This window comes from Spea bombifrons, chromosome 1, assembly GCF_027358695.1.
Source record: "Spea bombifrons isolate aSpeBom1 chromosome 1, aSpeBom1.2.pri, whole genome shotgun sequence".
NCBI classification, from domain to species: domain Eukaryota; kingdom Metazoa; phylum Chordata; class Amphibia; order Anura; family Pelobatidae; genus Spea; species Spea bombifrons.
The window spans coordinates 122,551,297-122,567,404 of NC_071087.1; the positions used below are offsets into that span (position 1 = coordinate 122,551,297).

The 16,108-nt window shown below is 39.2% G+C and overlaps 1 protein-coding gene across 14 annotated transcripts in view; it reads left to right on the forward strand.

Moving 5' to 3' along the window:
- RIMBP2 (RIMS binding protein 2) overlaps positions 1-16,108 on the forward strand; it is a 163,295-nt gene that overhangs the window by 113,209 nt on the left and 33,978 nt on the right. For 11 of the 14 annotated variants that reach the window (XR_008355077.1, XR_008355078.1, XM_053471693.1 and 8 more), the window contains 5 exons: positions 1,258-1,308; positions 6,516-6,536; positions 11,432-11,636; positions 14,557-14,708; positions 14,974-15,050. Coding sequence is in view for 12 of the 14 variants with exons in the window: in XM_053471693.1 (XP_053327668.1) it covers positions 1,258-1,308; positions 6,516-6,536; positions 11,432-11,636; positions 14,557-14,708; positions 14,974-15,050 (506 nt within the window). In the remaining 2 variants the exon portion in view is untranslated. The remainder of the gene's footprint in view (positions 1-1,257; positions 1,309-6,515; positions 6,537-11,431; positions 11,637-14,556; positions 14,709-14,973; positions 15,051-16,108) is intronic. The other 3 variants (XM_053471606.1, XM_053471647.1, XM_053471662.1) reach the window with 1 other exon arrangement.

Here is a 16,108-nt window from a genome sequence, read left to right on the forward strand (position 1 = left end):
CTCTTCAGTAGAGCATTTGTGAGGTCAGGCACTAATGTTGGACCAGAAGGCCTGACTAGCAATCTCCATTCCAGTTCATCCCAAAGGGGTCCCATGGGGTTGAAGTCAGGCCTGTGTGTAGGCCAATCAAGTTCTTCCACAATGAACTCATCCTCCCTTTATGGACTTTGCTTTGTGCACCTAGGCACAGTCATGCTGGAATAGAAAGGGCCTTCCCCAAACTGCTCCATCAAAGTTGGAAGCATATTATTGTCCAAAATGTCTTGGCATGTGTCCTTCAGACTAACTACATAGTAAGGAACTAAACTGGAAGGGAGATTGCGAACCAGGTCTTCTCGTCCAACATCAGTGCCTGACCTCACAAATGCTGCTACTGGATGAATGGGCAAAAATTCCCACAGAAACACTCCAACATCTTGTGGCAAGCTTTCCCAGAAGAGTGTAAACTGTTATAACTGCAAAGGGGCACCAACTACATATTAATGTCAATGTTTTTAGAATGCAATGTCATAAATGCCTCTGTGGGTGCAGTGGTCTGGTGTACCAATACTTTTGGAAATCAGTTAACCCCTTCTGTTAACTGCTGTTAATTACCTGCATCGCCGTGGCTTTGCAGGATCCTTGGAAGCCTCACAAGTGAGGCTGGCCATGGATCATGGGAGGAAAGCCCTCCCCTGAAAGAAATGGCCGCCGCCAAACTGATCATCGGCGGTGGCCGGCAAAAACAGTGCTTAGGAAGCGATCAGCAATTGCTTCCTAAGCATAAACGTTGTTGCTGACATGCCTTGATATTGAGGCATGTCAGTAACACAGCCCCCTACCCCGATCTCCTTATGATTGCTCTGAAGAGCAACCACAAGGGCCGTCAGTGAATGGCATTGCTGCCATTCACAAGATGGCAGTGCCAACTGTCACAAGTCTATCCAGACCCTCTTGAGAACTCTCGAGCTCCCCTTGCAGGTTTAATGCAAGTAATACATTCAACCATGCAGGTCAATGGAGCCCAACTCACTAATCACAATGTGATTCATAAAATAAAATTAAAACTTGGCTGGTATCCAAACCTTGTGTTAACACAGTATTTGGGGTTTTTATTAACGGTTTGTTTATTGCACAAGTGCAGCAAACACTGCTTCATGCCAAATATCCCATTAATGTTTGTGAAAACGCTAAATGCCTCTGTGCATCACTTTAATATTGACATGTTCGATATGTGGTAAGACTGAACCAAGTTTTATATAACATTATGTTTTTAAGGCTCAGGTCGAAGCCAAGAAGGAACATGAAGGTGCAGTTCATATGCTAGAGGTAAGGAACTATAGTAATATATATATATATATATACATATATATATATAGTCGTTATGATTACCTTTTACATGACAGATGCTTCTTGGGCACTACAATTGTCAATATAAAATTGACATTCATTGGAAAATACATTACTATTAGGAAGTTCAGGGACAGATTTTAACAGCACATTATGTAAATTGTCATTGTGTGCATGTTTCACTATGTGGATAAGACACAAGTGCTTTCTATTCAGTGTGTACACAAGTTGGTGGGATATAATAAAAAAAAAAAAAAAAAAGCTTTTTGTACTTTGCCTGCCAGGTCTACAATTAAGTGTATCCTTTACGGGAGTTTCTTGTGCGCAATGTAAAAATAAACATTTGTATCATGATTGGCAAAAAAAACCGACCCAGAGACCAAAGGAAGCAGCACTTTGCCTGGAGACTCTGGGTCAAACCAAGAGAATTCACAAATATGGTTATTACGGTATTACCATTGACCCATTACCTTACTGGACTAAACTGAAGGCATCCAACTGATACATTTATTATTGTAGTAAGTATTGCAGGTTACTGTCACAGTAGAGGGATCAATGCTGTATAAAGTGCTGGCCATGCCTTCCATAGCAGCAGTTAAAAGTGTAAATTGCTGTCCCCTTCAACAGATAATTGCTTACCCAGGTAGAGGTCTTAGCCCAGGTGCTCTCTAGACTGACAACATGACCTTCACGTTGTTTGTTTCTCCCATGATTGGCTTCCTTCCTTCATAAGTGGCATTATCATATATATTAAAATTGATTTCCTCTACACTACTAAACCCCAGAAGCTAATAAATAATCTTGCTGAGACCTGGCTTCTATTTCCTGACCAACATCTGCTGGACAGAAAGCAGCAGAATGTTTATGCTTGGTTACTGTCCTCTACATCTGATATTGATTTGCACTCCCATATTCACTAGTGTTGCTAGGTGAAGTTTAAACCTTTTCTGATTAGAAGGAAATCCATACCAAGAGGTGAGGTTACTACCATCTGATATAATTTATTTAACTGCTTTGAAATTGGTATTGATATAAAATTCTTAAAAATAAACTGAGGCTTAATGTTTTTTTTTGTTATTAAAAACATGCATTGTAGGATTCGGGTTAAAGTTAACACATGTACAGTCCCTGTTAAGACTGGTCTAAGGTGACCATATGTCCTGGACTTACGGGGAAATTCCCTAAAGCATTGTCCCAGTGTCCTACAGGATCACTACTGGAATTTAATAAATACAGTGCAAATACAGTGCCATTTGACCTCAAGTATAGAGTGTATTCTGTAACCAGCACCATCATGGTGGGGCAGAACCTTTAGGTTCCTGTCTCTCTAGAATTCTTCAGATACCCTCACTCCCATAGCAAATGTTCCATTCTCCTGTGGGCTTCAGGTATCCAGCTTAACACTTTAATTGGTGAGCTGGCTGACAATTGAATGTGTCACCCTAATATGGCAGCCAGTTCCGTACTAATTCTGTTAAACAGGGAGCTTGAAGCCTTTGGTTTGACTGATAATTATTTAAAGGACACTCTGGCCACCATATACACTTTGATATGGTAGCTGCATGGTCTCTTTAAAATTTTTGGTGTTTCTTTTGCAAACGCTTGGGGGATTTCGCAGAATCACCCATATGCATTTGCCCCCCAAACCCCCCGCCAACTATTTTGTGTGCAGTTGATGTGTTCAGCTGAACACATCTACTTGCATGTGATAGACTCGCCTCCAGTCGACCCCATTGCCGGCCTGGCATGAAGTGTCAGGCCAAAAAGGAGGAGGGTGGCTGCAGCAACATGACTGCAGTTTTAGGTCAGGTAAGCCTTTTGTGTTATTTTTTCTTTTTTAAGAATGCGTATTAAAGTACTGAAACTTTAACATGCATTCTTATTTATTGGGGTGTCAGGAAAATTAAACATTAAACTGAACTTTTCACATGCAATAGTGAAATAGGATAACAGTACAGGATAACCACTAGTTTTGATGACATTCTTACTCTACAGCATTTTTTAACACCTGCCCAAAACTTGCATAGCATATATACAGTAACTCACAAAAGTGAGTACACCCCTCACATTTTTGTAAATATTTTATTATATCTTTTCACTGAAGAAATGAGACTCTGCTATAATGTAAAGTAGTGAATTTACAGCCTGTATAACAGTGTAAATGTGCTGTTCCCTTAAAAATAACTCAACACACAGCCATTAATGTTTAAATCTTGGCAACAAAAGTGAGTACACCCCTAAGTGGAAATGTTCAAATTGGGCCCAAAGTGTCAATATTTTGTGTGGCCACCATTATTTTCCAGCACTGCCTTAATCCCTCTTGGGCATGGGCTTCACCAGAGCTTCACAGGTTGCCACTGGAGTCCTCTTCCACTCCTCCATGATGACATCAGGGAGCTGGTGGATGTTAGAGACCTTGCACTCCCCCACCTTCCGTTTGAGGATGCCCCACAGATGCTCATTAGGGTTTAGGTCTGGAGACATGCTTGGCCAGTCCATCACCTTTACCCTCAGCTTCTTTAGCAAGGCAGTGGTCGTCTTGGAGGTGTGTTTGGAGTCGTTATCATGTTGGAATACTGCCCTGCGGCCCAGTCTCTGAAGGGAGGGGATCACGATCTGCTTCAGTATGTCATGTTGGCATTCATGGTTCTCTCAATGAACTGTAGCTTCCCAGTGCCGGCAGCACTCATGCAGGCCCAGACCATGACACTGCCACCACCATGCTTGACTGTATAAGACGCACTTGTCTTTGTACTCCTCACCTGGTTGCCGCCACACTTGCTTGACACCATCTGAAGCAAATAAGTTTATCTTGGTTTCATCGGACCACAGGACATGGTTCCAGTAATCCATGTCCGTAGTCTGCTTGTCTTCAGCAAACTGTTTGCGGACTTCCTTGCGCATCATCTTTAGAAGAGGCTTCCTTTTAGGACGACAGCCATGCAGACCAATTTGATGCAGTGTGCGGCGTATGATCTGAGCACTGACAGGCTGACCCCCCAACCCCTTTAAACTCTGCAGCAATGCTGGCAACACTCATACGTCTATTTCCCAAAGACAACCTCTGGATGTGACACTGAGTACGTGCACTTATTTGGTCGACCATGGTGAGGCCTGTTCTGAGTGGAACCTGTCCTGTGAAACCTCTTCTTATAGCCTAGGCCATATTTATGTAGAGCAACAATTCTTTTTTTCAGATCCTCAGAGAGTTCTTCTTTGCCATGAAGTGCCATGTTGAACTTCCAGTGACCAATATGAGAGAGTGTGAGAGCGATGACAACACATTTAACACACCTGCTCCCTATTCACACCTGGGATCTTGTAACGAGTCACATGACACCGGGGAGGGGAAATGGCTAATTGGGCCCAATTTAGACATTTCTACTTAGGGGTGTACTCTATTTTGTTGCCAAGGTTTAAACATTAATGGCTGTGTGTTGAGTTATTTTTAATGGAACAGCAAATGTACACTGTTATACAGGCTGTAAACTCATTACTTTACGTTGTAGCAGAGTGTAATTTCTTCAGTGTTGTCACATGAAAAGATATAATAAAATATTTCCAAAAAGTGTACTCACTTTTGTGAGATACTGGCCACTTTATTAGGTACACCTTGCTAATACCAGGTTGGACGCCCAAGATTTTGGTCCAAATGGACATAATGGCATCACACAGTTGCTGTTGGCTGCACTTCCATGATCTCCCGTTCCACCACATGAGTCGAGACTCATCAGGCCAGGCAACGTTCTTCCACTGTTCCATTGTCTAGTTTTGGTGAGCCTGTGCGAATTGAAGCCTCAGTTTCCTGTTATTAGCTGATAGGATTGGCACCTGGTGTGGTCTTCTGCTGCTGTAGCCCATCTGCTTCAAGGTTCGATGTGTTGTGCGTTCAGAGATTGTATTCTGCATACCTTGGTTGTAACGAGTGGTTATTTGAGTTTCTGTTGCCTTTCTGTCATCTTGAACCAGTCTGCCCATTCTCCTCTGACCTCTGATAGCAACAAGGAATTTCTGTCCACATAACTGCCGCTCACTGGATATTTTCTCTTTTTCGGGCCATTCTCTTCAAACCCTTCGAGATGGTTGTGCGTGAAAATCCCAGTAGATCATCAGTTTCTGAAATACTCAGACCAGCCTGTCTGGCACCAACAACCATGCCACGTTCAAGGTCACTTAAATCCCCTTTTGTCCCCATTCTGATGCTCGGTTTGAACTTCAGCAAGTTGTCTTGACCACGTCTACATGCCTAAACGCATTGAGTTGCTGCCATTTAATTTGCTGATTAGCTATTTGTGTTAACAAGCAATTGAACAGGTGTACCTAATAAAGTGGCCAGTGAGTATATATAAATAATAGGCCCTAATAAGCACACACTCACGGGTCTTGTAAACTTATCAACACACCCCTCTCCCTCACACAATTAGAGAATGAGTTCCCCTTCCTGTGGTTTCAGAAGTTGGATGGTTAGCAGCAAATTAGATTCAAGTTGACACCACAGAAGCTCCTGAGTGTAGTGAGACCACAGTGAGCAGACTCTTGTGGCCAACACAAGAGTTTGTAAGAAAGAACAGCTCATTGGCCTGTGACCTAATGTGGTAATACTGACGACCCAACGCTAAAAAATAAGTAATCATATATTTTTCACTAAACTCCTGAGAATTTGGACGGATCTGCTGATTCTTATGTTCGGATACTGGTTATTAGAGAGAAGAATATCCCCTCAGTGGTGTTACCTGCTCATAAAGCTGTCCTTTAGGAAACGATATTCTGTGCACAGGATGGAAAATGTTTTAAAAATAGTTTATAATGTTAACTCGTAACAAATGACATAAAAATGAGAACGTGCCTTTTCAGGAGACCGAGGGAAGGTTTATCCCTGGTGCATAATTAGTTAAACCTTAGTCATTTATTTATTTTGCTGCTAAACAGTGTGTATATATTAACAAAAGTTTACAATAATATGTGAATTTATACCTTTTATTATTGCCAGGCTTTCTGCAGCTCTTGTCATGTACTGCACGGTGTCTTGCATGTGTTAAAATAGTGCCAGCTGGTTAAATTGTGCATGTTTTCTTTTAGTTTTCAAACATTAGTTGATGTAGATTAAACTGTGTTTGATAAATGTTTTTATTCATTTACTTTTGTTATTGTGTTTTGTCCTAAACTTTGCTTTGCCTTTCACCCAGACCACTTTGGACAGCATGCAGGTATTTGAAATGTGTGTTTATGAAGCTTCTTTCTGTTACCTTGTACATATTCCATTTTGTAGAATTATTCCTATACACAGGGTCCAAGTTGGTCACAGGCAGAAATAGATTTGTTGAAGCAAACGTCAAACTGCTTCTTGGATGGCAGAAAATTAATTTATTATGAACATATTTTGCCCTGATAGCATTAAGGTTATGAAATATTTTACAGTTATCTCATCAAAGCCTGTACGACTTACCCATCATCATGTGCTGGTGTCATTAAAACCAGGAACACTGAACGTGTTGGATTGGCAAACCAACCACATACAGCAAGCCAGAAAATGCTGCCGTACAATCCACAAAATCCATGTGTAAATTAAATATGATGCGCGTATTATAGGATACAGAAGAATCAGTTATTTAGTTATGTTGATGTCTACAATTAAAGTTCTGGACACCATTTGTCCTATGCTAGAAAGCACCCGGTGAATTTATTACTTGAATTTAATCCTGTTTACAGGTTCTGGATTTTATATTGCATTATATTATTATTAGTAGCACTATTACAATATAGGCACAGTAAATATTAACAATAACATTAAAACTTACAATATACATTATTTTTATTTAAGACTCTAACGTACATCAAGACATAATCCAGCTCATGCCATTTTACAATCTATTAGAAGGTTGAGGGGGGAAGAGATAAAAGGACTGCTTGGGCAAGGGTGATTTGTTGCGAGAGTCATGTGGAGAAGTCAGGGGTATGGGGATGATGGATGGTTTCTTCGGGATGCAGCTTGAGGGTATTATGCAGGTAGGCAGTATGCTTCTTTGAATAGGTGGGTTTTAGTGAGCAAAAAACAAAAACTGTCTGCGCTTCTTACCCTAATAAAGTTGGCAACAAATATATAAACATAATATAAATGAGAGGTTTTGGTTATATGAATTGGCCAAAGCATAATTAAGCTCACCCGCCACGTCAAGGCACACTCTCAATAGGGTGAGAACCTACTCTCACCTCCTACATAGTGGGCACACAAAGCAGTTTATACTGCTACCAAAACCTTATTAATGTGTTGGGGGAGGTGCAATTAAACCTCCTCCCTATTTACCCCTGGACAGCAAGCTGCAACCAGACTGATGAGGAGCCAACAACCTCAAATATGTGCAAACAGGGAAAAGAAAAAATGTCGATGCGCTAAGCTAGTCACAGGCTCAATTAATACAAATGTGTAATACGAGGCCTACCAAACAGGTGTAAGCATGCTGCAAGAAACAGTGTATTGGCTGTACAATGTATACAAAAAACAAAAACTGTCTGCGCTTCTTACCCTAATAAAGTTGGCAACAAATATATAAACATAATATAAATGAGAGGTTTTGGTTATATGAATTGGCCAAAGCATAATTAAGCTCACCCGCCACGTCAAGGCACACTCTCAATAGGGTGAGAACCTACTCTCACCTCCTACATAGTGGGCACACAAAGCAGTTTATACTGCTACCAAAACCTTATTAATGTGTTGGGGGAGGTGCAATTAAACCTCCTCCCTATTTACCCCTGGACAGCAAGCTGCAACCAGACTGATGAGGAGCCAACAACCTCAAATATGTGCAAACAGGGAAAAGAAAAAATGTCGGTGCGCTAAGCTAGTCACAGGCTCAATTAATACAAATGTGTAATACGAGGCCTACCAAACAGGTGTAAGCATGCTGCAAGAAACAGTGTATTGGCTGTACAATGTATACAAAAAACAAAAACTGTCTGCGCTTCTTACCCTAATAAAGTTGGCAACAAATATATAAACATAATATAAATGAGAGGTTTTGGTTATATGAATTGGCCAAAGCATAATTAAGCTCACCCGCCACGCTTTTTCTTTTCCGGGTTTTAGTGAGCGTTTACAGTAAGTAAGAGGCGGTTTAATAGAATAGAGTAGGGAATTCCAGAGAATATGTAAAGTAGGGTTAAAATATTGGGTAGACAAGAGGGAAGAGCTGATAGCAGTAGAAGAAAGACTCAAGTTGTGTGAAAAGTGAAAAAGGTGTGTAGACTCATAGAGGCAGATGTTTGGGTGGATACTCGTTCTCACATCCAATTTGAAAATAGCTGGTTTATTACAGTGAGATCAGTCATTGTCATAATCTTAGATATCAACCCTAAGAGTCATTCCATATGATGGATTATAAACTAAGCACTACACCCTCTTTTGTAACAGCCGATCACCTCTTAGAGTACCTCACGTTGATTATGCAGTTGAGAGGCCATTTCTAACAATTTGAGACCCTGGTGTAATAAGAATGATTCTATGTATATTATGCTTGAATTCAGATTATCTGCCAGATACACCAAACATCCAATATTTATATGCATCTGTATAGATATTTGCACTCATCAGCAGCCCACTTTTGGAGTTTAGTATAAAAACCGTTTCAAATAAGTACAAACAAAAACAGGGTACCCCAAGTGCACAGGGCGCTGTGTGGATAGCATTGGCTACATTTAACAGTGTCACATAAACCCGTAATTAATACATCAGATAGTTGGACAGCATAATGCTTTGTCCTTGCACTCCCATTAAGTCAAACAAATCTGGTTCCTTAACCACTCTGATGACCCAGTGTCAACTGTTTTAATCTGTGGAAACAATAGCTGTCTCAGTTAACGATATTAAGCCTTTAAATAGCCCAGTACATGGCACTAATCAAAGCATGACCAGAAACATGGCCCACCCAGTAATATAGAGGCCCATAAGGTATTTTGCAGACATTCCATGTGCATCAACCTATCCTGAAAAGCTAAATCTTCACGTTCTGGGATCTAACATTAAAATCTGGTCGCACCGAAAGGCAATCGGCCCTCTACCTACCCTTGCCAGCACTGCCTGACTACCAATTAGAGTAAAGCCAGAAGTATCTACGTAAAAATGATTAGCTTTTATTGCACCATTAAGATTTTACAGGTGCATTTTAATACCTGTTCCTGCTTGTTTGACACATAGTGTGGGATTGAACTATGTCTTTTTTTAACAGTTCACCCAGGCCTAAGAGCATCCAGAATATGGTGAACTTTCTTTTAACACCAGTAACAAAAGACGCATTTGCAGTATTTCTGAGGTTCTGTCATAATTTTGGATTTTTAACAAAACACTGTGAATCTTTTTTTAGCATATGATCTAGAAGCTCACAAGTTTTGCAGTGAGTGATCATCAGCTTCCTTCTGGAAATTATAAACCATATATGAAATATTATTAGGCATGTGTCCCCGAAACTCATGTCGCTCCACATGTAATTGATATGGCAACCTGAATTCAACAATATTACCACTAGCTAGAGTTTTCCACGTCAGTGTGTTTTTTTGCTGTAGATTTTAGAATCTGTAGTTTTGTAAAATAATATGTCTTACAATGTAATAGTGTTTATTTATTTTTTCCTGAATGTATTTAGTCTTTTTTTTTAATCCAATGCAAAATAAATTGTTATGGTCATTGCAGACAACCTTAAAACCACGTCATTATTGGTTTCATTTAGATATATGTTCAGTAAATCTTGAATTTGGCATATAGTTGAATATTATCCATTATGAAGGGCCAACACCTGTGAGATTCTCATGTAACAGCTGAGCTAACCCTGAGATAAAGCAATTCAATTACTTTCAATTATTCTCCCTAAGACAAAAGATGCGTCAGTATTATCCCAAGAGAAAATTGAGTCTTTAGTTGAAGTTAAAACCTTTTATTGGGCCAACATATTGTAGAGGAAGATGTAAAATTAATAAGCTTTTGAACTCTGAGTAACTTTTTGTAAAGAGTCCAATTAATCTCCCTGCATTAACTATGATTGTGGCAAGGCTAACTTTCTCACAGGAGAAGCTCATTGGCATTGGCCCTTTATAATATACAGGAAAATAAGTGCGGTGAAGTGTTCAGCTCTCCAGTTTAGTGAATATATCTCATAATCTGTTAGGGGCATTCAACTAGTAACTGCCAGGCTATGGTGGTTTATAAACTAGACCATGGGTGCAAGCTCCAGTCCTGGAACCTGCAAATAGGCCAGGAATTCTGCATGTTCTCGCCTGTTACTTTTTAACACTAATCTTTCATTGAGATACCTGTGCTCCAGCTGGGATATCCAAAAATGTGGTTTGCGGCCCTTTAGGACTGGAGTTGTGCAGCTCTGAACTAGATCAATACTATGGTTGGGGCTATGGCTTCATGGTTATTGCTGGAAACCTCATATGAGCTGTAGTTTACCTGCTGGCCACAACTAGTCAATGAAATGTTAAAACAACCAACCTGTTTTTTCAAACACAGTTTTGCTGACAGTACCATTTTTTATTCCAGTATTTGCAGCAGTTGTTGGCCACATGTGGCTTCCAAATGCATATCTAAAGCAGCAGGCATATGCAGATGAGGGTACCCATGTAACCATGAGTAAGGAGTTACATGACATATCTTGTATCTCAGACATGTCCATATTGGCATAAGTGTATTTTATTTGAAATTATCCATTATCTATGGCAACCTGACACATTTGCGAATTTCATTTTACATCAATATATTGTTGTGGGACCTGTGCTACCCATTAGTACATTTTAAAATACTATGCACATAGAAGTAGGAGGGCAGCATAACAACTCATTAAAGCATGTGGGAAGGGAACGTTCCTGTAATTGATCCTCATGAATTATTTTATGGTAGTTAGAATTACAAGGATAACATTGAGCATGTATTTACTGGTTTTTCTAACTTTACAATTTAAAGTATTCTGGATTTTTCCTTTCTGACTGACATTTTTAGCAAGCAGAGGAAACATTGCATGTGTGGCATTGACACAGATTTTATGTACAAGTTTAGGAGTGTATGGAGAATATAATTGATTTAGTTAAAACCAAATGTACATTTTTGTAGGCCAAAGTTCGGGAGTTGGAAGAGAAATGTCGGACACAGAGTGAGCAGTTTAATCTCCTCTCCCGAGAGTTGGAAAAATTCCGTCAGCAAGCTGGCAAGATTGACTTGTTGAGTGGCAACACAATTGGTTCTTTTGATGTCCCAGGTTCCCCCAATAAAACTCTCACCCAGTTAATGAATGGAATAGCCACCTCCATTGGGAAAGGTGAGTGGGGGCACATTCTGTCCTAAAAATGTGACATTAAAATTCTGCAGTAAGCTGGAGGATAACTTGTTCAGTGGTTCCAAAGATTGGTTTTCAGTAGAGTAGACTCCAAACATGGTTTCATCTGGTCATGGGGCTCTGTGATATTGATATTAACAAATTAATAATGCACTCTACCTGCTAGAGGATCCATGTCATTATTTTATTGTTCACAGTGAATCTTGTTAACCTAGAACATTGATGTTCTACTAGAAGACTCTTTACACTGTGTGGCCCCCATTCTCTCTTAAGAATCAATGGGTTCTGTTGTATTTTATCGATTTTACAGTATTGATTCTCAGCAGGGTCACACTTTTAGGAACACACTTGTTGCATTTGTGTATTTCTCTGCTAACCAGCTAGAGGTTGATGTATGCCCATCAGCATGCAGAAGACTTCTCATGTGTTACCAGTGAGCAATCCTATACTCTAAACCTACACAAGGTTTAAAAGGAATGATAGTTGTCTGATGATTAATTTGCACTTTTATGTTTTATATTTCCTCTTAAAAGAAAGGCACTTCCTAATCACACTTTGAATGTCTTTCTGCAGCAAACTTTTGCTCCCATTTAAAATACATTTGAAGGTAATCCAGGAAGACAGCTAAATTCAGGTCATTACACAGCTCAGTCTATTGCCTGGAGATGCACATGGGTCCTGTTAGAGTTATAGAATCTATGATCAGCTCTAATCAGTCACTCTACAGGATGTTGTGTAACTTCTTAACAATCTGAGCTTAATCTGTTCATGACTGCATGGCATATCGATTTGTAGAAGTTAGTCATTCAGTGTTTTTTCTATGTATTCTGTACATTTGTGTGTAAATAGGTTGCATATATATTATCACTAGATAGCCACAACAAGTTATTGGGATTCATCTGTGTAGCAAGTTGTTTGTTCTGTGAAATAAAACAGCCTCAGCTTTACATCATGTGAAATACCGTATTTGCTTGATTATAAGACGACCCCCAAAATGTGATTAATTTAGGAAAAAACTTTTACTAGTAAATATTAATTCATGTGTAAAAATCATTAATTCACAACATTAATTCACATTTTTTCATATTTAATAAAAATTATACAATTTTAGTTTTTATTTCCTTTTGTTTGCCAACTTGCCCCCAGTTATGCACATCTGCCCCCCAGAAATGCCTTATACCCCCTATATGCCACTCTGCCTCCCTAGTATGCCACTAGTATGCGCATCGCACAGACGGCTGCCAGAGACGAGGATCCAGGTCCCTTGCAGCGCTGCGGGGGATCTGGATCTTAGTCTTGTAGTCAGACCTATATTTGAGGTCTGATTATAAGATGACCTCGGATATAAGACAATAATTATTTTTCAGAGCATTTGCTCTGAAAAAACGTCTTATAATCAAGCAAATACAGTATATGTCGTTATTATACATTATACTTCAATAATTGTAATTATTGTACCATTATAATGTTATGAAAACTGGGTCATTGTATAATAAATGAATGCAAAATGGGACACCATGACTCCAAACCTGGTAATCCAGAATATTTACTATAGATGGTCAAAATTGGTTTCATTATCCTATCAACCAATAGAATATTCCATTTGGTTGATATCAAAATAAAACTACCTTTAAACTTTGCTCCAGAATCACTTTTTATACCACTATATTATTTAAGGAGCATCGTTAAAAAACACATTATAGTGCATCACTCATTAGATTATATTGAGTAGCCCAGTTTGCCATCACTTTCTTTGACTTTCACATACATGATTTTACTCATGCTGAGGGAATCCTATTACAGAGTAAACCTGTAAGACATCAAGATCATTTATGCATGTCACAATACAAATCACTCTTACTATTGTGCTGGGAAGTAACCAGAGTACAACACCACACTACATCATACAAAAAGCTGATCTCATCTCTGACGGTGCAGTAGCAATTTAGTAGCTAGGGAAGATACCAAAGAAGGTATCTACTTGTCTACATGGTGTTAATTTGGATTTAGTTACACAGTGTTTTTTATATTGATTTATACATTATGCCAATATACTTGAGGTCTGGTGTTAAAAAGATGATGCAAGAATTGAATGAAATCCCTAGCATACATCAGTCACAGAGTATTATGGTTGACATAAATGGCTGTAATTATGGATCATATTTCCCAACTTTGTTTTACACACAGATTCACTACTGGTATGTATGGATTTGGTAACGAGTTACAGGGACACTGGCTACTTTAGTGTACAGTGGACCAAAATCTAAATTGGCAGCAGCACAATTATACTGTTATAGTTTTAATTTACAAAATATAAGTACAAGACGTTATACTTTTCATCCTATTCCCTTGGTGCAAAGTGCTAGTTAAGCCTACCTGAGGCATTTGGTGCTTTAGTGTTTTTTTGCAGCTATACAACGCTACTCAATGCAGCTGTTGCCATGTAGTAACCAAGTCCCCAATTCCCTTATTTAATATTGGCATAGAATTCAAAGATTGGGGCACACACAGTGTATGTCAGCGTATCGTGTTAGAGCATCAGGGGTGTGCCTAGGGTTAGTAATGTGAGGGAGAGGATGGAAGAAGATAGTGGATGCGTATAGTTTTAGGTGTGTTTGTGTGAAAGTATGTGCATGGGTTTGATTTTTTAGTAATGGATGGGGTGACTTTGAAGAAATACTGCACCTGGGCACCACTAACCCTAGGCTCTCCCCTGCCACTCACCAAAAATGTATTAGGGTAGTTTGACAAGCTTTTAATAATTGTGCTAAAAAACAGATAAAAGCCAATGGATCTTTATTTTAGAGTCACTGTTTGATACTCTGTTATACACGCTTTACAGTGTGTTTTTTGGCTCTTCCTGCCTCCTTTTTAATCAAGTTGGAATTTTGTTTTCGCACAGGGCATGAAAGTGCATCTGGTAGCCGGTCAGTGATTTCTGAGTTTATTCGCCCACTTCAGATCACAGGGGACAAGCCAGAGCAGTTGTGTGTCAAACCTACTTTCCTCTCAAGGTCACGGTCTACTAGCCCAAGGCACAGGTTTGAGTCCGATGTAAGTTCGGTAGGGCTTACTTGCATGCAGAACTACAGAATATGGTTAAAAAGACATTCCATGACAGTCAAGGATCCAGTTGAGAAAAAAAAAGCTAAAAAACATAACCCAGGCACAGACTGGCTATTGGGTACACTGGACAAATGCCTTTTACCACCTCCCACCTACCTGGCCACTGGCCTTAAAGTAACAATGTTGATGTAATTCACCGATCTGATATTAAATAAGTTTTACATGTTTACAGCTGCTGTGTTTTCTGTTTCAGATGGATAATGAACAGAATACTAATACCTCAAAGCAAAGATACTCTGGGAAAGTCCACCTTTGTATTGCACGGTACAGGTAAAATAATCATTTTTTTTCAAAAATAAAAAACCAGATCTTAGAGAAGCATTCAGCAAATAAATTGGAATGTATGGCCTTTCCTTGTTTTAAGATATAAACTTTATAATGTAACCTTATAATATTCTCCCATGCTACAAAATGGAATACAGGAAATCAGAACATTTGTGTTCCAACAAAAATAGGATGTATAGATAATTGTAGCAGTATGAATAACATTATGAAACTAAGAAATCCCTGCTGCATTTTGCAACCCGTTTATGTTTAACCGCACCGTACTAGTTAGCAACTTGCTTCCCCATCAAATTATGAATAATAGTAATAGCTTAGCTTTTAAATATTGCATGACAACCCTGTGACCTAATAGTCCATAAAAATATACTTGGTGCTGCTCAGATAAGTTATCCTACTTTTCCTGTACATATGTTTTAGGCAGGTGTGAAGAAATGCTGTAAAGTAAGAATGCTTTCAAAAATAGGCATGTTAATAGTTTAATTTTATCATTTGGCAAAATGCAAAGTGAGTGAAAACAGGAAAAAGCTAAATCGAATCAATATATAGTGTGACCAACCTTTGCCTTCAACACAGCATCGATCCTTCTAGTTCAACTTGCACAAAGTCAGGGATATTGTAGGCTTATGGTTAGGAGGTAAAGGTATTCTCTATTAAGAAGAGATTTCAGCTATTATTTTCCAGAGAAGCCACATCTCAGATGATCAGATATCATTAAATAAGAGTAGAACACAGTGGGACCTTGTTGGAGGTTCCTTGTAAGTTTTTGGCTACATTTCTGCAAATAGTTGGGGATTTGGTGAGAATTAATGATATCCTCAATGCTGAGAAGTACAGATAGATACTCATCCATCATGCAATACCGTATGGGAGACATTGGCTGTGAATATCTTCAGCGTAAAGAAGAACAAGAAGTTGTGGATGTGATGGTATAGCCCCCACAGAGCCCAGATCTCAACATCATCCGTCTGTCTGGGATTACATGAAGAGAAAGAGGCAACTGAGGCTGTCTAAATCCACAAAAGAACTTTGGTTTGTTTTCCAAG